This window comes from Salvelinus alpinus, chromosome 29 (assembly GCF_045679555.1).
Source record: "Salvelinus alpinus chromosome 29, SLU_Salpinus.1, whole genome shotgun sequence".
Classification (NCBI taxonomy): Eukaryota; Metazoa; Chordata; class Actinopteri; order Salmoniformes; family Salmonidae; genus Salvelinus; species Salvelinus alpinus.
Window position 1 is genome coordinate 12323 of NC_092114.1, and position 22678 is coordinate 35000.

The following is a 22678-nucleotide window of genomic DNA, read 5'->3' on the forward strand; positions in this document are numbered from 1 at the left end:
GTTATTATATGGTTATACTATGGTTATCCTATAGCTATCCTGTGGTTATTATATGGTTATACTATGGTTATCCTATAGCTATCCTATGGTTATTATATGGTTATCCTTTAGCTATCCTGTGGTTATTATATGGTTATACCATGGTTATCCTTTGGTTATCCTATAGCTATCCTGTGGTTATTATATGGTTATACCATGGTTATCCTGTGGTTATTATATGGTTACCCTATAGCTATCCTGTGGTTATACTATGGTTATCCTATAGCTATCCTGTGGTTATTATATGGTTATCCTATAGCTATCCTGTGGTTATTATATGGTTATACTATGGTTATCCTTTGGTTATCCTATAGCTATCCTGTGGTTATTATATGGTTATACCATGGTTATCCTTTGGTTATCCTATAGCTATCCTGTGGTTATTATATGGTTATACCATGGTTATCCTATAGCTATCCTATAGTTATTATGTGGTTATACTATGGTTATCCTATAGCTATCCTGTGGTTATTATATGGTTATACTATGGTTATCCTATAGCTATCCTATGGTTATTATATGGTTATACTATGGTTATCCTTTGGTTATCCTATAGCTATCCTGTGGTTATTATATGGTTATACCATGGTTATCCTTTGGTTATCCTATAGCTATCCTGTGGTTATTATATGGTTATACCATGGTTATCCTGTGGTTATTATATGGTTATCCTATAGCTATCCTGTGGTTATACTATGGTTATCCTAAAGCTATCCTGTGGTTATTATATGGTTATACTATGGTTATCCTATAGCTATCCTGTGGTTATTATATGGTTATACTATGGTTATCCTTTGGTTATCCTATAGCTATCCTGTGGTTATTATATGGTTATACCATGGTTATCCTGTGGTTATTATATGGTTATCCTATAGCTATCCTGTGGTTATTATATGGTTATACTATGGTTATCCTTTGGTTATCCTATAGCTATCCTGTGGTTATTATATGGTTATACCATGGTTATCCTGTGGTTATTATATGGTTATCCTATAGCTATCCTGTGGTTATACTATGGTTATCCTTTGGTTATCCTATAGCTATCCTGTGGTTATTATATGGTTATACTATGGTTATCCTATAGCTATCCTGTGGTTATTATATGGTTATCCTATAGCTATCCTGTGGTTATTAAATGGTTATACCATGGTTATCCTGTGGTTATCCTTTGGTTATCCTATAGCTATCCTGTGGTTATTATATGGTTATACTATGGTTATCCTATAGCTATCCTGTGGTTATTATATGGTTATACCATGGTTATCCTATAGCTATCCTGTGGTTATTATATGGTTATACCATGGTTATCCTATAGCTATCCTGTGGTTATTATATGGTTATACCATGGTTATCCTATAGCTATCCTGTGGTTATATGGTTATACCATGGTTATCCTATAGCTATCCTGTGGTTATTATATGGTTATACCATGGTTATCATATAGCTATCCTGTGGTTATTATATGGTTATACCATGGTTATCCTATAGCTATCCTGTGGTTATACTATGGTTATCCTATAGCTATCCTGTGGTTATTATATGGTTATACCATGGTTATCCTTTGGTTATCCTATAGCTATCCTGTGGTTATTATATGGTTATACCATGGTTATCCTTTGGTTATCCTATAGCTATCCTGTGGTTATTATATGGTTATACCATGGTTATCATATAGCTATCCTGTGGTTATTATATGGTTATACCATGGTTATCCTATAGCTATCCTGTGGTTATTATATGGTTATACCATGGTTATCATATAGCTATCCTGTGGTTATTATATGGTTATACCATGGTTATCCTATAGCTATCCTGTGGTTATTATATGGTTATACCATGGTTATCCTATAGCTATCCTGTGGTTATTATATGGTTATACTATGGTTATCCTATAGCTATCCTGTGGTTATTATATGGTTATACCATGGTTATCCTTTGGTTATCCTATAGCTATCCTGTGGTTATTATATGGTTATACCATGGTTATCCTATAGCTATCCTATAGTTATTATATGGTTATACTATGGTTATCCTATAGCTATCCTGTGGTTATTATATGGTTATACTATGGTTATCCTATAGCTATCCTATGGTTATTATATGGTTATACTATGGTTATCCTTTAGCTATCCTGTGGTTATTATATGGTTATACCATGGTTATCCTTTGGTTATCCTATAGCTATCCTGTGGTTATTATATGGTTATCCTGTGGTTATTATATGGTTATCCTATAGCTATCCTGTGGTTATACTATGGTTATCCTATAGCTATCCTGTGGTTATTATATGGTTATACTATGGTTATCCTATAGCTATCCTGTGGTTATTATATGGTTATACTATGGTTATCCTTTAATTATCCTATAGCTATCCTGTGGTTATTATATGGTTATACCATGGTTATCCTTTGGTTATCCTATAGCTATCCTGTGGTTATTATATGGTTATACCATGGTTATCCTATAGCTATCCTATAGTTATTATGTGGTTATACTATGGTTATCCTATAGCTATCCTGTGGTTATACTATGGTTATCCTATAGCTATCCTATGGTTATTATATGGTTATACTATGGTTATCCTTTGGTTATCCTATAGCTATCCTGTGGTTATTATATGGTTATACCATGGTTATCCTTTGGTTATCCTATAGCTATCCTGTGGTTATTATATGGTTATACCATGGTTATCCTGTGGTTATTATATGGTTATCCTATAGCTATCCTGTGGTTATACTATGGTTATCCTATAGCTATCCTGTGGTTATTATATGGTTATACTATGGTTATCCTATAGCTATCCTGTGGTTATTATATGGTTATACTATGGTTATCCTGTGGTTATTATATGGTTATACTATGGTTATCCTTTGGTTATCCTATAGCTATCCTGTGGTTATTATATGGTTATACCATGGTTATCCTTTGGTTATCCTATAGCTATCCTGTGGTTATTATATGGTTATACCATGGTTATCCTGTGGTTATTATATGGTTATCCTATAGCTATCCTGTGGTTATACTATGGTTATCCTATAGCTATCCTGTGGTTATTATATGGTTATACTATGGTTATCCTATAGCTATCCTGTGGTTATTCTATGGTTATCCTTTGGTTATCCTATAGCTATCCTGTGGTTATTATATGGTTATACCATGGTTATCCTGTGGTTATTATATGGTTATCCTATAGCTATCCTGTGGTTATTATATGGTTATACTATGGTTATCCTTTGGTTATCCTATAGCTATCCTGTGGTTATTATATGGTTATACCATGGTTATCCTGTGGTTATTATATGGTTATCCTATAGCTATCCTGTGGTTATACTATGGTTATCCTTTGGTTATCCTATAGCTATCCTGTGGTTATTATATGGTTATACTATGGTTAACCTTTGGTTATCCTGTGGTTATTATATGGTTATACTATGGTTATCCTATAGCTATCCTGTGGTTATTATATGGTTATACTATGGTTATCCTATAGCTATCCTGTGGTTATTATATGGTTATACCATGGTTATCCTGTGGTTATCCTTTGGTTATCCTATAACTATCCTGTGGTTATACTATGGTTATCCTATAGCTATCCTGTGGTTATTATATGGTTATACCATGGTTATCCTATAGCTATCCTGTGGTTATTATATGGTTATACCATGGTTATCCTATAGCTATCCTGTGGTTATTATATGGTTATACCATGGTTATCCTATAGCTATCCTGTGGTTATATGGTTATACCATGGTTATCCTATAGCTATCCTGTGGTTATTATATGGTTATACCATGGTTATCATATAGCTATCCTGTGGTTATACCATGGTTATCCTATAGCTATCCTGTGGTTATTATATGGTTATACATGGTTATCCTATAGCTATCCTGTGGTTATTATATGGTTATACTATGGTTATCCTATAGCTATCCTGTGGTTATTATATGGTTATACTATAGCTATCCTGTGGTTATTATATGGTTATACCATGGTTATCCTATAGCTATCCTGTGGTTATTATATGGTTATACCATGGTTATCCTATAGCTATCCTGTGGTTATTATATGGTTATACCATGGTTATCCTATAGCTATCCTGTGGTTATTATATGGGTATACCATGGTTATCCTATAGCTATCCTGTGGTTATTATATGGTTATACTATGGTTATCCTATAGCTATCCTGTGGTTATTATATGGTTATACTATAGCTATCCTGTGGTTATTATATGGTTATACCATGGTTATCCTATAGCTATCCTGTGGTTATTATATGGTTATACTATGGTTATCCTATAGCTATCCTGTGGTTATTATATGGTTATACCATGGTTATCCTGTGGTTATTATATGGTTATCCTATAGCTATCCTGTGGTTATACTATGGTTATCCTATAGCTATCCTGTGGTTATTATATGGTTATACTATGGTTATCCTATAGCTATCATGTGGTTATTATATGGTTATACTATGGTTATCCTTTGGTTATCCTGTTGTTATTATATGGTTATACTATGGTTATCCTTTGGTTATCCTATAGCTATCCTGTGGTTATTATATGGTTATACCATGGTTATCCTATAGCTATCCTATAGTTATTATATGGTTATACTATGGTTATCCTATAGCTATCCTGTGGTTATTATATGGTTATCCTATAGCTATCCTATGGTTATTATATGGTTATCCTTTAGCTATCCTGTGGTTATTATATGGTTATACCATGGTTATCCTATAGCTATCCTGTGGTTATTATATGGTTATACCATGGTTATCCTGTGGTTATTATATGGTTATCCTATAGCTATCCTGTGGTTATACTATGGTTATCCTATAGCTATCCTGTGGTTATTATATGGTTATACTATGGTTATCCTATAGCTATCCTGTGGTTATTATATGGTTATACTATGGTTATACTATGGTTATCCTTTGGTTATCCTATAGCTATCCTGTGGTTATTATATGGTTATACCATGGTTATCCTTTGGTTATCCTATAGCTATCCTGTGGTTATTATATGGTTATACCATGGTTATCCTATAGCTATCCTATGGTTATTATATGGTTATACTATGGTTATCCTTTGGTTATGGTTATCCTTTGGTTATCCTATAGCTATCCTGTGGTTATTATATGGTTATCCTGTGGTTATTATATGGTTATCCTATAGCTATCCCGTGGTTATACTATGGTTATCCTATAGCTATCCTGTGGTTATTATATGGTTATACTATGGTTATCCTATAGCTATCCTGTGGTTATTATATGGTTATCATTTGGTTATCCTATAGCTATCCTGTGGTTATTATATGGTTATACCATGGTTATCCTGTGGTTATTATATGGTTATCCTATAGCTATCCTGTGGTTATTATATGGTTATACTATGGTTATCCTTTGGTTATCCTATAGCTATCCTGTGGTTATTATATGGTTATACCATGGTTATCCTGTGGTTATTATATGGTTATCCTATAGCTATCCTGTGGTTATACTATGGTTATCCTTTGGTTATCCTATAGCTATCCTGTGCTTATTATATGGTTATACTATGGTTAACCATTGGTTATCCTGTGGTTATTATATGGTTATACTATGGTTATCCTATAGCTATCCTGTGGTTATTATATGGTTATACTATGGTTATCCTGTGGTTATTATATGGTTATACTATGGTTATCCTTTGGTTATCCTATAGCTATCCTGTGGTTATTATATGGTTATACCATGGTTATCCTATAGCTATCCTATAGTTATTATATGGTTATACTATGGTTATCCTATAGCTATCCTGTGGTTATTATATGGTTATACTATGGTTATCCTATAGCTATCCTATGGTTATTATATGGTTATCCTTTAGCTATCCTGTGGTTATTATATGGTTATACCATGGTTATCCTTTGGTTATCCTATAGCTATCCTGTGGTTATTATATGGTTATACCATGGTTATCCTGTGGTTATTATATGGTTACCCTATAGCTATCCTGTGGTTATACTATGGTTATCCTATAGCTATCCTGTGGTTATTATATGGTTATCCTATAGCTATCCTGTGGTTATTATATGGTTATACTATGGTTATCCTTTGGTTATCCTATAGCTATCCTGTGGTTATTATATGGTTATACCATGGTTATCCTTTGGTTATCCTATAGCTATCCTGTGGTTATTATATGGTTATACCATGGTTATCCTATAGCTATCCTATAGTTATTATGTGGTTATACTATGGTTATCCTATAGCTATCCTGTGGTTATTATATGGTTATACTATGGTTATCCTATAGCTATCCTATGGTTATTATATGGTTATACTATGGTTATCCTTTGGTTATCCTATAGCTATCCTGTGGTTATTATATGGTTATACCATGGTTATCCTTTGGTTATCCTATAGCTATCCTGTGGTTATTATATGGTTATACCATGGTTATCCTGTGGTTATTATATGGTTATCCTATAGCTATCCTGTGGTTATACTATGGTTATCCTAAAGCTATCCTGTGGTTATTATATGGTTATACTATGGTTATCCTATAGCTATCCTGTGGTTATTATATGGTTATACTATGGTTATCCTTTGGTTATCCTATAGCTATCCTGTGGTTATTATATGGTTATACCATGGTTATCCTGTGGTTATTATATGGTTATCCTATAGCTATCCTGTGGTTATTATATGGTTATCCTTTGGTTATCCTATAGCTATCCTGTGGTTATTATATGGTTATACCATGGTTATCCTGTGGTTATTATATGGTTATCCTATAGCTATCCTGTGGTTATACTATGGTTATCCTTTGGTTATCCTATAGCTATCCTGTGGTTATTATATGGTTATACTATGGTTATCCTATAGCTATCCTGTGGTTATTATATGGTTATCCTATAGCTATCCTGTGGTTATTAAATGGTTATACCATGGTTATCCTGTGATAATCCTTTGGTTATCCTATAGCTATCCTGTGGTTATTATATGGTTATACTATGGTTATCCTATAGCTATCCTGTGGTTATTATATGGTTATACCATGGTTATCCTATAGCTATCCTGTGGTTATTATATGGTTATACCATGGTTATCCTATAGCTATCCTGTGGTTATTATATGGTTATACCATGGTTATCCTATAGCTATCCTGTGGTTATATGGTTATACCATGGTTATCCTATAGCTATCCTGTGGTTATTATATGGTTATACCATGGTTATCATATAGCTATCCTGTGGTTATTATATGGTTATACCATGGTTATCCTATAGCTATCCTGTGGTTATACTATGGTTATCCTATAGCTATCCTGTGGTTATTATATGGTTATACCATGGTTATCCTTTGGTTATCCTATAGCTATCCTGTGGTTATTATATGGTTATACCATGGTTATCCTTTGGTTATCCTATAGCTATCCTGTGGTTATTATATGGTTATACCATGGTTATCATATAGCTATCCTGTGGTTATTATATGGTTATACCATGGTTATCCTATAGCTATCCTGTGGTTATTATATGGTTATACCATGGTTATCCTATAGCTATCCTGTGGTTATTATATGGTTATACTATGGTTATCCTATAGCTATCCTGTGGTTATTATATGGTTATACCATGGTTATCCTTTGGTTATCCTATAGCTATCCTGTGGTTATTATATGGTTATACCATGGTTATCCTATAGCTATCCTATAGTTATTATATGGTTATACTATGGTTATCCTATAGCTATCCTGTGGTTATTATATGGTTATACTATGGTTATCCTATAGCTATCCTATGGTTATTATATGGTTATACTATGGTTATCCTTTAGCTATCCTGTGGTTATTATATGGTTATACCATGGTTATCCTTTGGTTATCCTATAGCTATCCTGTGGTTATTATATGGTTATCCTGTGGTTATTATATGGTTATCCTATAGCTATCCTGTGGTTATACTATGGTTATCCTATAGCTATCCTGTGGTTATTATATGGTTATACTATGGTTATCCTATAGCTATCCTGTGGTTATTATATGGTTATACTATGGTTATCCTTTAATTATCCTATAGCTATCCTGTGGTTATTATATGGTTATACCATGGTTATCCTTTGGTTATCCTATAGCTATCCTGTGGTTATTATATGGTTATACCATGGTTATCCTATAGCTATCCTATAGTTATTATGTGGTTATACTATGGTTATCCTATAGCTATCCTGTGGTTATACTATGGTTATCCTATAGCTATCCTATGGTTATTATATGGTTATACTATGGTTATCCTTTGGTTATCCTATAGCTATCCTGTGGTTATTATATGGTTATACCATGGTTATCCTTTGGTTATCCTATAGCTATCCTGTGGTTATTATATGGTTATACCATGGTTATCCTGTGGTTATTATATGGTTATCCTATAGCTATCCTGTGGTTATACTATGGTTATCCTATAGCTATCCTGTGGTTATTATATGGTTATACTATGGTTATCCTATAGCTATCCTGTGGTTATTATATGGTTATACTATGGTTATCCTGTGGTTATTATATGGTTATACTATGGTTATCCTTTGGTTATCCTATAGCTATCCTGTGGTTATTATATGGTTATACCATGGTTATCCTTTGGTTATCCTATAGCTATCCTGTGGTTATTATATGGTTATACCATGGTTATCCTTTGGTTATCCTATAGCTATCCTGTGGTTATTATATGGTTATACCATGGTTATCCTGTGGTTATTATATGGTTATCCTATAGCTATCCTGTGGTTATTATATGGTTATACCATGGTTATCCTATAGCTATCCTGTGGTTATTATATGGTTATACTATGGTTATCCTATAGCTATCCTGTGGTTATTATATGGTTATACCATGGTTATCCTTTGGTTATCCTATAGCTATCCTGTGGTTATTATATGGTTATACCATGGTTATCCTATAGCTATCCTATAGTTATTATATGGTTATACTATGGTTATCCTATAGCTATCCTGTGGTTATTATATGGTTATACTATGGTTATCCTATAGCTATCCTATGGTTATTATATGGTTATACTATGGTTATCCTTTAGCTATCCTGTGGTTATTATATGGTTATACCATGGTTATCCTTTGGTTATCCTATAGCTATCCTGTGGTTATTATATGGTTATCCTGTGGTTATTATATGGTTATCCTATAGCTATCCTGTGGTTATACTATGGTTATCCTATAGCTATCCTGTGGTTATTATATGGTTATACTATGGTTATCCTATAGCTATCCTGTGGTTATTATATGGTTATACTATGGTTATCCTTTAATTATCCTATAGCTATCCTGTGGTTATTATATGGTTATACCATGGTTATCCTTTGGTTATCCTATAGCTATCCTGTGGTTATTATATGGTTATACCATGGTTATCCTATAGCTATCCTATAGTTATTATGTGGTTATACTATGGTTATCCTATAGCTATCCTGTGGTTATACTATGGTTATCCTATAGCTATCCTATGGTTATACTATGGTTATCCTTTGGTTATCCTATAGCTATCCTGTGGTTATTATATGGTTATACCATGGTTATCCTTTGGTTATCCTATAGCTATCCTGTGGTTATTATATGGTTATACCATGGTTATCCTGTGGTTATTATATGGTTATCCTATAGCTATCCTGTGGTTATACTATGGTTATCCTATAGCTATCCTGTGGTTATTATATGGTTATACTATGGTTATCCTATAGCTATCCTGTGGTTATTCTATGGTTATCCTTTGGTTATCCTATAGCTATCCTGTGGTTATTATATGGTTATACCATGGTTATCCTGTGGTTATTATATGGTTATCCTATAGCTATCCTGTGGTTATTATATGGTTATACTATGGTTATCCTTTGGTTATCCTATAGCTATCCTGTGGTTATTATATGGTTATACCATGGTTATCCTGTGGTTATTATATGGTTATCCTATAGCTATCCTGTGGTTATACTATGGTTATCCTTTGGTTATCCTATAGCTATCCTGTGGTTATTATATGGTTATACTATGGTTAACCTTTGGTTATCCTGTGGTTATTATATGGTTATACTATGGTTATCCTATAGCTATCCTGTGGTTATTATATGGTTATACTATGGTTATCCTATAGCTATCCTGTGGTTATTATATGGTTATACCATGGTTATCCTGTGGTTATCCTTTGGTTATCCTATAACTATCCTGTGGTTATACTATGGTTATCCTATAGCTATCCTGTGGTTATTATATGGTTATACCATGGTTATCCTATAGCTATCCTGTGGTTATTATATGGTTATACCATGGTTATCCTATAGCTATCCTGTGGTTATTATATGGTTATACCATGGTTATCCTATAGCTATCCTGTGGTTATATGGTTATACCATGGTTATCCTATAGCTATCCTGTGGTTATTATATGGTTATACCATGGTTATCATATAGCTATCCTGTGGTTATACCATGGTTATCCTATAGCTATCCTGTGGTTATTATATGGTTATACATGGTTATCCTATAGCTATCCTGTGGTTATTATATGGTTATACTATGGTTATCCTATAGCTATCCTGTGGTTATTATATGGTTATACTATAGCTATCCTGTGGTTATTATATGGTTATACCATGGTTATCCTATAGCTATCCTGTGGTTATTATATGGTTATACCATGGTTATCCTATAGCTATCCTGTGGTTATTATATGGTTATACCATGGTTATCCTATAGCTATCCTGTGGTTATTATATGGGTATACCATGGTTATCCTATAGCTATCCTGTGGTTATTATATGGTTATACTATGGTTATCCTATAGCTATCCTGTGGTTATTATATGGTTATACTATAGCTATCCTGTGGTTATTATATGGTTATACCATGGTTATCCTATAGCTATCCTGTGGTTATTATATGGTTATACTATGGTTATCCTATAGCTATCCTGTGGTTATTATATGGTTATACCATGGTTATCCTGTGGTTATTATATGGTTATCCTATAGCTATCCTGTGGTTATACTATGGTTATCCTATAGCTATCCTATAGTTATTATATGGTTATACTATGGTTATCCTATAGCTATCCTGTGGTTATTATATGGTTATACTATGGTTATCCTATAGCTATCCTATGGTTATTATATGGTTATCCTTTAGCTATCCTGTGGTTATTATATGGTTATACCATGGTTATCCTTTGGTTATCCTATAGCTATCCTGTGGTTATTATATGGTTATACCATGGTTATCCTGTGGTTATTATATGGTTACCCTATAGCTATCCTGTGGTTATACTATGGTTATCCTATAGCTATCCTGTGGTTATTATATGGTTATCCTATAGCTATCCTGTGGTTATTATATGGTTATACTATGGTTATCCTTTGGTTATCCTATAGCTATCCTGTGGTTATTATATGGTTATACTATGGTTATCCTTTGGTTATCCTATAGCTATCCTGTGGTTATTATATGGTTATACCATGGTTATCCTATAGCTATCCTATAGTTATTATGTGGTTATACTATGGTTATCCTATAGCTATCCTGTGGTTATTATATGGTTATACTATGGTTATCCTATAGCTATCCTATGGTTATTATATGGTTATACTATGGTTATCCTTTGGTTATCCTATAGCTATCCTGTGGTTATTATATGGTTATACCATGGTTATCCTTTGGTTATCCTATAGCTATCCTGTGGTTATTATATGGTTATACCATGGTTATCCTGTGGTTATTATATGGTTATCCTATAGCTATCCTGTGGTTATACTATGGTTATCCTAAAGCTATCCTGTGGTTATTATATGGTTATACTATGGTTATCCTATAGCTATCCTGTGGTTATTATATGGTTATACTATGGTTATCCTTTGGTTATCCTATAGCTATCCTGTGGTTATTATATGGTTATACCATGGTTATCCTGTGGTTATTATATGGTTATCCTATAGCTATCCTGTGGTTATTATATGGTTATCCTTTGGTTATCCTATAGCTATCCTGTGGTTATTATATGGTTATACCATGGTTATCCTGTGGTTATTATATGGTTATCCTATAGCTATCCTGTGGTTATACTATGGTTATCCTTTGGTTATCCTATAGCTATCCTGTGGTTATTATATGGTTATACTATGGTTATCCTATAGCTATCCTGTGGTTATTATATGGTTATCCTATAGCTATCCTGTGGTTATTAAATGGTTATACCATGGTTATCCTGTGGTTATCCTTTGGTTATCCTATAGCTATCCTGTGGTTATTATATGGTTATACTATGGTTATCCTATAGCTATCCTGTGGTTATTATATGGTTATACCATGGTTATCCTATAGCTATCCTGTGGTTATTATATGGTTATACCATGGTTATCCTATAGCTATCCTGTGGTTATTATATGGTTATACCATGGTTATCCTATAGCTATCCTGTGGTTATATGGTTATACCATGGTTATCCTATAGCTATCCTGTGGTTATTATATGGTTATACCATGGTTATCATATAGCTATCCTGTGGTTATTATATGGTTATACCATGGTTATCCTATAGCTATCCTGTGGTTATACTATGGTTATCCTATAGCTATCCTGTGGTTATTATATGGTTATACCATGGTTATCCTTTGGTTATCCTATAGCTATCCTGTGGTTATTATATGGTTATACCATGGTTATCCTTTGGTTATCCTATAGCTATCCTGTGGTTATTATATGGTTATACCATGGTTATCATATAGCTATCCTGTGGTTATTATATGGTTATACCATGGTTATCCTATAGCTATCCTGTGGTTATTATATGGTTATACCATGGTTATCCTATAGCTATCCTGTGGTTATTATATGGTTATACTATGGTTATCCTATAGCTATCCTGTGGTTATTATATGGTTATACCATGGTTATCCTTTGGTTATCCTATAGCTATCCTGTGGTTATTATATGGTTATACCATGGTTATCCTATAGCTATCCTATAGTTATTATATGGTTATACTATGGTTATCCTATAGCTATCCTGTGGTTATTATATGGTTATACTATGGTTATCCTATAGCTATCCTATGGTTATTATATGGTTATACTATGGTTATCCTTTAGCTATCCTGTGGTTATTATATGGTTATACCATGGTTATCCTTTGGTTATCCTATAGCTATCCTGTGGTTATTATATGGTTATCCTGTGGTTATTATATGGTTATCCTATAGCTATCCTGTGGTTATACTATGGTTATCCTATAGCTATCCTGTGGTTATTATATGGTTATACTATGGTTATCCTTTGGTTATCCTATAGCTATCCTGTGGTTATTATATGGTTATACCATGGTTATCCTTTGGTTATCCTATAGCTATCCTGTGGTTATTATATGGTTATACCATGGTTATCCTTTGGTTATCCTATAGCTATCCTGTGGTTATTATATGGTTATACCATGGTTATCCTTTGGTTATCCTATAGCTATCCTGTGGTTATTATATGGTTATACCATGGTTATCCTATAGCTATCCTATAGTTATTATGTGGTTATACTATGGTTATCCTATAGCTATCCTGTGGTTATACTATGGTTATCCTATAGCTATCCTATGGTTATTATATGGTTATACTATGGTTATCCTTTGGTTATCCTATAGCTATCCTGTGGTTATTATATGGTTATACCATGGTTATCCTTTGGTTATCCTATAGCTATCCTGTGGTTATTATATGGTTATACCATGGTTATCCTGTGGTTATTATATGGTTATCCTATAGCTATCCTGTGGTTATACTATGGTTATCCTATAGCTATCCTGTGGTTATTATATGGTTATACTATGGTTATCCTATAGCTATCCTGTGGTTATTATATGGTTATACTATGGTTATCCTGTGGTTATTATATGGTTATACTATGGTTATCCTTTGGTTATCCTATAGCTATCCTGTGGTTATTATATGGTTATACCATGGTTATCCTGTGGTTATTATATGGTTATCCTATAGCTATCCTGTGGTTATACTATGGTTATCCTTTGGTTATCCTATAGCTATCCTGTGGTTATTATATGGTTATACTATGGTTATCCTATAGCTATCCTGTGGTTATTATATGGTTATCCTATGGTTATCCTATAGCTATCCTGTGGTTATTATATGGTTATACTATGGTTATACTATGGTTATCCTTTGGTTATCCTATAGCTATCCTGTGGTTATTATATGGTTATACCATGGTTATCCTGTGGTTATTATATGGTTATCCTATAGCTATCCTGTGGTTATTATATGGTTATACTATGGTTATCCTTTGGTTATCCTATAGCTATCCTGTGGTTATTATATGGTTATACCATGGTTATCCTGTGGTTATTATATGGTTATCCTATAGCTATCCTGTGGTTATTATATGGTTATACTATGGTTATCCTTTGGTTATCCTATAGCTATCCTGTGGTTATTATATGGTTATACCATGGTTATCCTGTGGTTATTATATGGTTATCCTATAGCTATCCTGTGGTTATACTATGGTTAATCTTTGGTTATCCTATAGCTATCCTGTGGTTATTATATGGTTATACTATGGTTAACCATTGGTTATCCTGTGGTTATTATATGGTTATACTATGGTTATCCTATAGCTATCCTGTGGTTATTATATGGTTATACTATGGTTATCCTATAGCTATCCTGTGGTTATTATATGGTTATACCATGGTTATCCTGTGGTTATCCTTTGGTTATCCTATAGCTATCCTGTGGTTATTATATGGTTATCCTATAGCTATCCTGTGGTTATTATATGGTTATACCATGGTTATCCTATAGCTATCCTGTGGTTATTATATGGTTATACCATGGTTATCCTATAGCTAACCTGTGGTTATATGGTTATCCTATAGCTATCCTGTGGTTATTATATGGTTATACCATGGTTATCCTATAGCTATCCTGTGGTTATTATATGGTTATACTATGGTTATCCTATAGCTATCCTGTGGTTATTATATGGTTATACCATGGTTATCCTATAGCTATCCTGTGGTTATTATATGGTTATACTATGGTTAACCTTTGGTTATCCAGTGTATCCACTTGTGTGGCTGAAATTGTATTTTTAGATGGTTCAATTAAATCTGTCTACCCACCTTGCGCTTGCGTGGGATTGGCTCGTCGAAGAGCAGGCTGCTGCCGTCCTGTTCGTCGATGGCGTCGTCGGGGGGCGGGCCGTTGATGCTGGGCATACGGAAAGGCTTGAAGCTGTCTGCGGAGAGCGGTGGGGAGGGGGTGGACGGGTTGGACTGGTCACTAGGGCCGCTCCAGCTCCAATAACCACTGCTGCTGTAACTGGAGGGGGTGAAGCCTCCACCGCGGTCCTTCCACGAGCCATTCAGACACTCTGGAGGGGGGAGAGAGACAAGGTCAGAAAAGTATTCAAACTTTATTTTCATTTACTGCAGAGTTCCTCTGTCCAGTGTCTGTGTTCTTTTTCCCACCTTAATATTTTATTTTTATTGGCCAGTCTGAGATATGGCTTTTTCTTTGCAACTCTGCCTAGAAGGCCAGCATCCCGGAGTTGCCTCTTCACTGTTGATGTTGAGACTGGTGTTTTGCGGGTACTATTTAATGAAGCTGCCAGTTGAGGACTTGTGAGGTGTCTGTTTCTCAAACTAGACACTCTACTGTACTTGTCCTCTTGCTCAGTTGTGCATTGGGGCCTCCCACTCCTCTTTCTATTCTGGTTAGGGCCAGTTTGTGCTGTTCTATGAAGGGAGTAGTATACAGCGTTGTACGAGATCTTCAGTTTCTTAGCAATTTCTCGCAAGCCTTCATTTCTCAGTACAAGAATAGACTGACGAGTTTCAGAAGAAAGTTATTTGTTTCTGGCCATTTTGAGCCTGTAATTGAACCCACAAATGCTGATGCTCCAGATACTCAACTAGCCTAAAGGAGGCCAGTTTTATGGCTTCTTTAATCAACACAACAGTTTTCAGCTGTGCTAACATAATTGCAAAAGGGTTTTCTAATGATCAATTAGCCTTTTAAAATGATAAACTTGGATTAGCTAACACAACGTGCCATTGGAACACAGGAGTGATGGTTGCTGATAATTGGCCTCTGTACGCCTATGTAGATATTCCATTAAAACTCAGCCATTTCCAGTTACAATAGTCATTTACAATATTAACAATGTCTACACTGTACTTCTGATCAATTTTATGTTCTTTTAATGGACAAAAAAATACTTTTCTTTCAAAAACAAGGACATTTCTACAGTTGAAGTCGGAAGTATGGAATAATGGAACACTAGTCACTTTAATAATGTTTACATATTTTGCATTACTCATCTCATATGTACAGTTGAAGTTGGAAGTATACACCTCAGCCAAATACATTTAAACTCAGTTTTTCACAATTCCTGACATTGAATCCTAGTTAAAATTCCCTGTCTTAGGTCAGTTAGGATCACCACTTTACTTTAAGAATGTGAAATGTCAGAATAATAGTAGAGAATTATTTATTTCAGCTTTTATTTCTTTCATCACATTCCAAGTTTGCATACACTCAATTAGTATTTGGTAGCATTGTCTTTAAATTGTTTATCTTGGGTCAAACATTTCAGGTAGCCTTCCACAAGCGTCCCACAAAAGGTTGGGTGAATTTTGACCCAGGGTTCTGTTGGGAGTACTGAATTTTGACCCATTCCTCCTGACAGAGCTGGTGTAACTGAGTCAGGTTTGTAGGCCTCCTTGCTTGCACACGCTTTTCAGTTCTGCCCACAAATTTTCTATGGGATTGAGGTCAGGGCTTTGTGATGGCCACTCCAATACCTTGACTTTGTTGTCCTTAAGCCATTTTGCAATAACTTTGGAAGTATGCTTGGGGTCATTGTCCATTTGGAAGACCCATTTGTGACCAAGCTTTAACTTCCTGACTGATGTCTTGAGATGTTGCTTCAATATATCCACATCATTTTGCTTCCTCATGATGCCATCTATTTTGTGAAGTGCACCAGTCCCTCCTGCAGCAAAGCACCCCAACAACATGATGCTGCCACCCCCGTGCTGGGATGGTGTTCTTCGGCTTGCAAGCCTCCCCCTTTTCCTCCAAACATAAAGATGGTCATTATGGCCAAACAGTTCTATTTTTGTTTCATCAGACCAGAGGACATTTCTCCAAAAAGTACGATCTTTGTCCCTATGTGCAGTTGCAAACCGTAGTCTGGCATTTTATGGCGGTTTTGGAGCAGTGGCTTCTTCCTTTCTGAGCAGCCTTTTAGGCTATGTCGATATAGGACTCGTTTTACTGTGGATATAGATACTTTTGTACCTGTTTACTCCAGCATCTTCACAAGGTCCTTTGCTATTGTTCTGGGATTGATTTGCACTTTTCGCATCAAAGTACATTCAACTCTAGGAGACAGAACGCGTCTCCTTCCTGAGCGGTATGACGGCTGCATGGTCCCATGGTGTTTATACTTGCGTACTATTGTTTGTACAGATGAACTTGGTACCTTCAGGCCTGATCTGGAAATTGCTCCCAAGGATGAACCAGACTTGTGAAGGTCTACAATTTTTTTCTGAGGTCTTGGCTGATTTATTTGGATTTTCCCATGATGTCAAGCAAAGAGGCACTGAGTTTGAAGGTAGGCCTTGAAATACATCCACAGGTTTACCTCCAATTGACTCAAATTATGTCAATTAGCCCATCAGAAGCTTCTAAAGCCATGAAATTATTTTCTGGAATTTTCCAAGCTGTTTAAAGGCACAGTCAACTTAGTGTATGTAAACCTCTGACACACTGGAATTGTGATACAGTGAATTATAAGTGAAATAATCTGTAAACAATTGTTGGAAAAATTACTTGTGTCATGCACAAAGTAGATGTCCTAACCGACTTGCCAAAACTATAGTTTGTTAACAAGAAATTTGTGGAGTGGTTGAAAAACGAGTTTAAATGACTCCAACCTAAGTGTATTTAAACTTCTGACTTCAACTGTAAGTGACCCCAAGCTGTTGAACAGTAGTGTATCCATGGCAACATGTGTAGAATTAGAGTACATTTGCATTAAAACAGCTACATATATTCTCCCTCCTTTACAACCCTACCTGAGACCATCAGTAATAAAACCCTCCTTTACAACCCTACCTGAGACCATCGGTAATAAAACCCTCCTTTACAACCCTACCTGAGACCATCAGTAATAAAACCCTCCTTTACAACCCTACCTGAGACCATCAGTAATAAAACCCTCCTACAACCCTACCTGAGACCATCAGTAATAAAACCCTCCTTTACAACCCTACCTGAGACCATCAGTAATAAACCCCTCCTTTACAACCCTACCTGAGACCATCAGTAATAAAACCCTCCTTTACAACCCTAACTGAGACCATCAGTAATAAAACCCTCCTTTACAACCCTACCTGAGACCATCAGTTATAAAACCCTCCTTTACAACCCTACCTGAGACCATCAGTAATAAAACCCTCCTTTACAACCCTACCTGAGACCATCAGTAATAAAACCCTCCTTTACAACCCTACCTGAGACCATCAGTAATAAAACCCTCCTTTACAACCCTACCCGAGACCATCAGTAATAAAACCCTCCTTTACAACCCTACCTGAGACCATCAGTAATAAAACCCTCCTACAACCCTACCTGAGACCATCAGTAATAAAACCCTCCTTTACAACCCTACCTGAGACCATCAGTAATAAAACCCTCCTTTACAACCCTACCTGAGACCATCAGTAATAAAACCCTCCTTTACAACCCTAACTGAGACCATCAGTAATAAAACCCTCCTTTACAACCCTACCTGAGACCATCAGTAATAAAACCCTCCTTTACAACCCTACCCGAGACCATCAGTAATAAAACCCTCCTTTACAACCCTACCCGAGACCATCAGTAATAAAACCCTCCTTTACAACCCTACCTGAGACCATCAGTAATAAAACCCTCCTTTACAACCCTACCTGAGACCATCAGTAATAAAACCCTCCTTTACAACCCTACCTGAGACCATCAGTAATAAAACCCTCCTACAACCCTACCTGAGACCATCAGTAATAAAACCCTCCTTTACAACCCTACCTGAGACCATCAGTAATAAAACCCTCCTTTACAACCCTACCTGAGACCATCAGTAATAAAACCCTCCTTTACAACCCTACCTGAGACCATCAGTAATAAAACCCTCCTTTACAACCCTACCTGAGACCATCAGTAATAAAACCCTCCTTTACAACCCTAACTGAGACCATCAGTAATAAAACCCTCCTTTACAACCCTAACTGAGACCATCAGTAATAAAACCCTCCTTTACAACCCTACCCGAGACCATCAGTAATAAAACCCTCCTTTACAACCCTACCTGAGACCATCGGTAATAAAACCCTCCTTTACAACCCTACCTGAGACCATCAGTAATAAAACCCTCCTTTACAACCCTAACTGAGACCATCAGTAATAAAACCCTCCTTTACAACCCTACCTGAGACCATCAGTAATAAAACCCTCCTTTACAACCCTAACTGAGACCATCAGTAATAAAACCCTCCTTTACAACCCTACCCGAGACCATCAGTAATAAAACCCTCCTTTACAACCCTAACTGAGACCATCAGTAATAAAACCCTCCTTTACAACCCTAACTGAGACCATCAGTAATAAAACCCTCCTTTACAACCCTACCCGAGACCATCAGTAATAAAACCCTCCTTTACAACCCTACCTGAGACCATCGGTAATAAAACCCTCCTTTACAACCCTACCTGAGACCATCAGTAATAAAACCCTCCTTTACAACCCTAACTGAGACCATCAGTAATAAAACCCTCCTTTACAACCCTAACTGAGACCATCAGTAATAAAACCCTCCTTTACAACCCTACCCGAGACCATCAGTAATAAAACCCTCCTTTACAACCCTACCTGAGACCATCGGTAATAAAACCCTCCTTTACAACCCTAACTGAGACCATCAGTAATAAAACCCTCCTTTACAACCCTACCTGAGACCATCAGTAATAAAACCCTCCTTTACAACCCTAACTGAGACCATCAGTAATAAAACCCTCCTTTACAACCCTACCCGAGACCATCAGTAATAAAACCCTCCTTTACAACCCTAACTGAGACCATCAGTAATAAAACCCTCCTTTACAACCCTACCCGAGACCATCAGTAATAAAACCCTCCTTTACAACCCTACCTGAGACCATCGGTAATAAAACCCTCCTTTACAACCCTACCTGAGACCATCAGTAATAAAACCCTCCTTTACAACCCTACCTGAGACCATCAGTAATAAAACCCTCCTTTACAACCCTAACTGAGACCATCAGTAATAAAACCCTCCTTTACAACCCTACCCGAGACCATCAGTAATAAAACCCTCCTTTACAACCCTACCTGAGACCATCAGTAATAAAACCCTCCTTTACAACCCTACCCGAGACCATCAGTAATAAAACCCTCCTTTACAACCCTACCTGAGACCATCAGTAATAAAACCCTCCTTTACAACCCTAACTGAGACCATCAGTAATAAAACCCTCCTTTACAACCCTACCTGAGACCATCAGTAATAAAACCCTCCTTTACAACCCTAACTGAGACCATCAGTAATAAAACCCTCCTTTACAACCCTACCCGAGACCATCAGTAATAAAACCCTCCTTTACAACCCTAACTGAGACCATCAGTAATAAAACCCTCCTTTACAACCCTACCCGAGACCATCAGTAATAAAACCCTCCTTTACAACCCTACCTGAGACCATCAGTAATAAAACCCTCCTTTACAACCCTACCTGAGACCATCAGTAATAAAACCCTCCTTTACAACCCTACCTGAGACCATCAGTAATAAAACCCTCCTTTACAACCCTACCTGAGACCATCAGTAATAAAACCCTCCTTTACAACCCTACCTGAGACCATCATATGCATCAGAAACAAGTGCATCTAACAGTACCAACTCAAACACATAGTGATTTCCAGCTGCATTGACTTTGAATGTTTGCAGTTGTTTTGAGTGGTAAAACAAACAAGACCCAATTTACAGTTGATTCCCTCCAGGGACTTAGTTTAGAGGCCTTGTGATTCATATAAAATGTACATTATAGCAGATGAAGAGGAAGTCTCTTTTAGATGTCACCGTGGTAACCCGAGATGTAGACGACCAAAGACAACACTCAGCTTCACTTGGTGGGAAACGCTGCACCCAGGGAGATACGTCGTTTCCATCTCTACAGCTGGTCCACATCATCATCATCATCATCATCATCATGAGTCATGACCTCAGCAAAGGAATAATGCATATGAAACGGGAAATGGTTAAACAAAAACAACTTCCTTTGTCAGTTCGTTCAGAGAGCAGCAGTAGAACACGTTCAGACGCTAGCTATTATGACAACGGTTTGCTCTATCAAATGTTGGATTGATGCCGTCTTGGGACAAAACTCCCTTCTAACAGAGATTCTTCATCTCAGTGTGATCACCTGTATAAAAAAAAGGATACATAAATAGAAACATGTTTGGTAGACTCACCACTGACTTTGACGGGAGGGCTCCTGACCAGCGGACTGCTGGACAGGCTGGTCAGAACCATGGCAGCTGTCACCTTCTCCATGTCCACTTCCTCCTCTGACTTCCTGTTAAAACAACACCAACAAACAGAGAATATTACTGGGCATGAAAACACAACAACAAACAGAGAATGTGTCTGTGTCCAAAATGGCATCATATACAGCTCTGGCCCAAAGCACTCTGGTCCCATGTGGCTCAGTTGGTAGATCATGGCGCTTGCAATGCCAGAGTTTGTCGGTTCGATTCCTACGGGGGACCAGTACAAATATTTGAAAATATAACTCACTCTGGATAAGAGCATCTGCTAAAAATGCCTACATAGGTCATGTGGCACTACATAGGTCATGTGGTACTACACAGGTCATGTGGCACTACATAGATCATGTGGTACTACATAGGTCATGTGGTACTACACAGGTCATGTGGCACTACATAGGTCATGTGGTACTACATAGGTCATGTGGTACTACATAGGTCATGTGGTACTACATAGGTCATGTGGTACTACATAGGTCATGTGGTACTACATAGGTCATGTGGTACTACATAGGTCATGTGGTACTACATAGGTCATGTGGCACTACATAGATCATGTGGCACTACATAGGTCATGTGGTACTACATAGGTCATGTGGCACTACATAGGTCATGTGGCACTACATAGATCATGTGGCACTACATAGGTCATGTGGTACTACACACACACGCGCAGTACTCCCAACAGAACCCTGAGAAAAAATGTCAGTTTGATTGCTGAACGGTGCTGTGATCAGTGTGGCATCGATGCTACAGTGTTCTAGGCTGAAGGCTTTGCTTTAATAGGGACCAGTATCCATTAATGAAAGCACGTGGTTCAAACCAACGTGGTTCAAACCAACAACCAGAACTGGAGAGGGTACATGTTGACAGACAGAACCAGAACTGGAGAGGGTATATGTTGACAGACAGAACCAGAACTGGAGAGGGTATATGTTGACGGACAGAACCAGAACTGGAGAGGGTATATGTTGACGGACAGAAC

At 36.4% G+C, this 22678-nt stretch overlaps 2 protein-coding genes across 2 annotated transcripts in view; one reads left to right on the forward strand and one right to left on the reverse strand.

The window, feature by feature from the left end:
- The window catches only part of LOC139558482 (zinc finger protein 704-like), a 29515-nt gene extending 7647 nt beyond the window's left edge, over positions 1 to 21868 (reverse strand). The window contains exons 1-3 of the mRNA XM_071373638.1: positions 21819 to 21868; positions 21619 to 21722; positions 15205 to 15455 (exon numbers count right to left, since the gene is read on the reverse strand). Of these exons, the coding sequence (XP_071229739.1) occupies positions 15205 to 15455; positions 21619 to 21722; positions 21819 to 21868 (405 nt within the window). The remainder of the gene's footprint in view (positions 1 to 15204; positions 15456 to 21618; positions 21723 to 21818) is intronic.
- LOC139558483 (uncharacterized) overlaps positions 21867 to 22678 on the forward strand; it is a 3902-nt gene continuing 3090 nt past the window's right edge. Inside the window, exon 1 of the mRNA XM_071373639.1 lies at positions 21867 to 21894. Coding sequence (XP_071229740.1) covers positions 21867 to 21894 — 28 coding nt within the window. The remainder of the gene's footprint in view (positions 21895 to 22678) is intronic.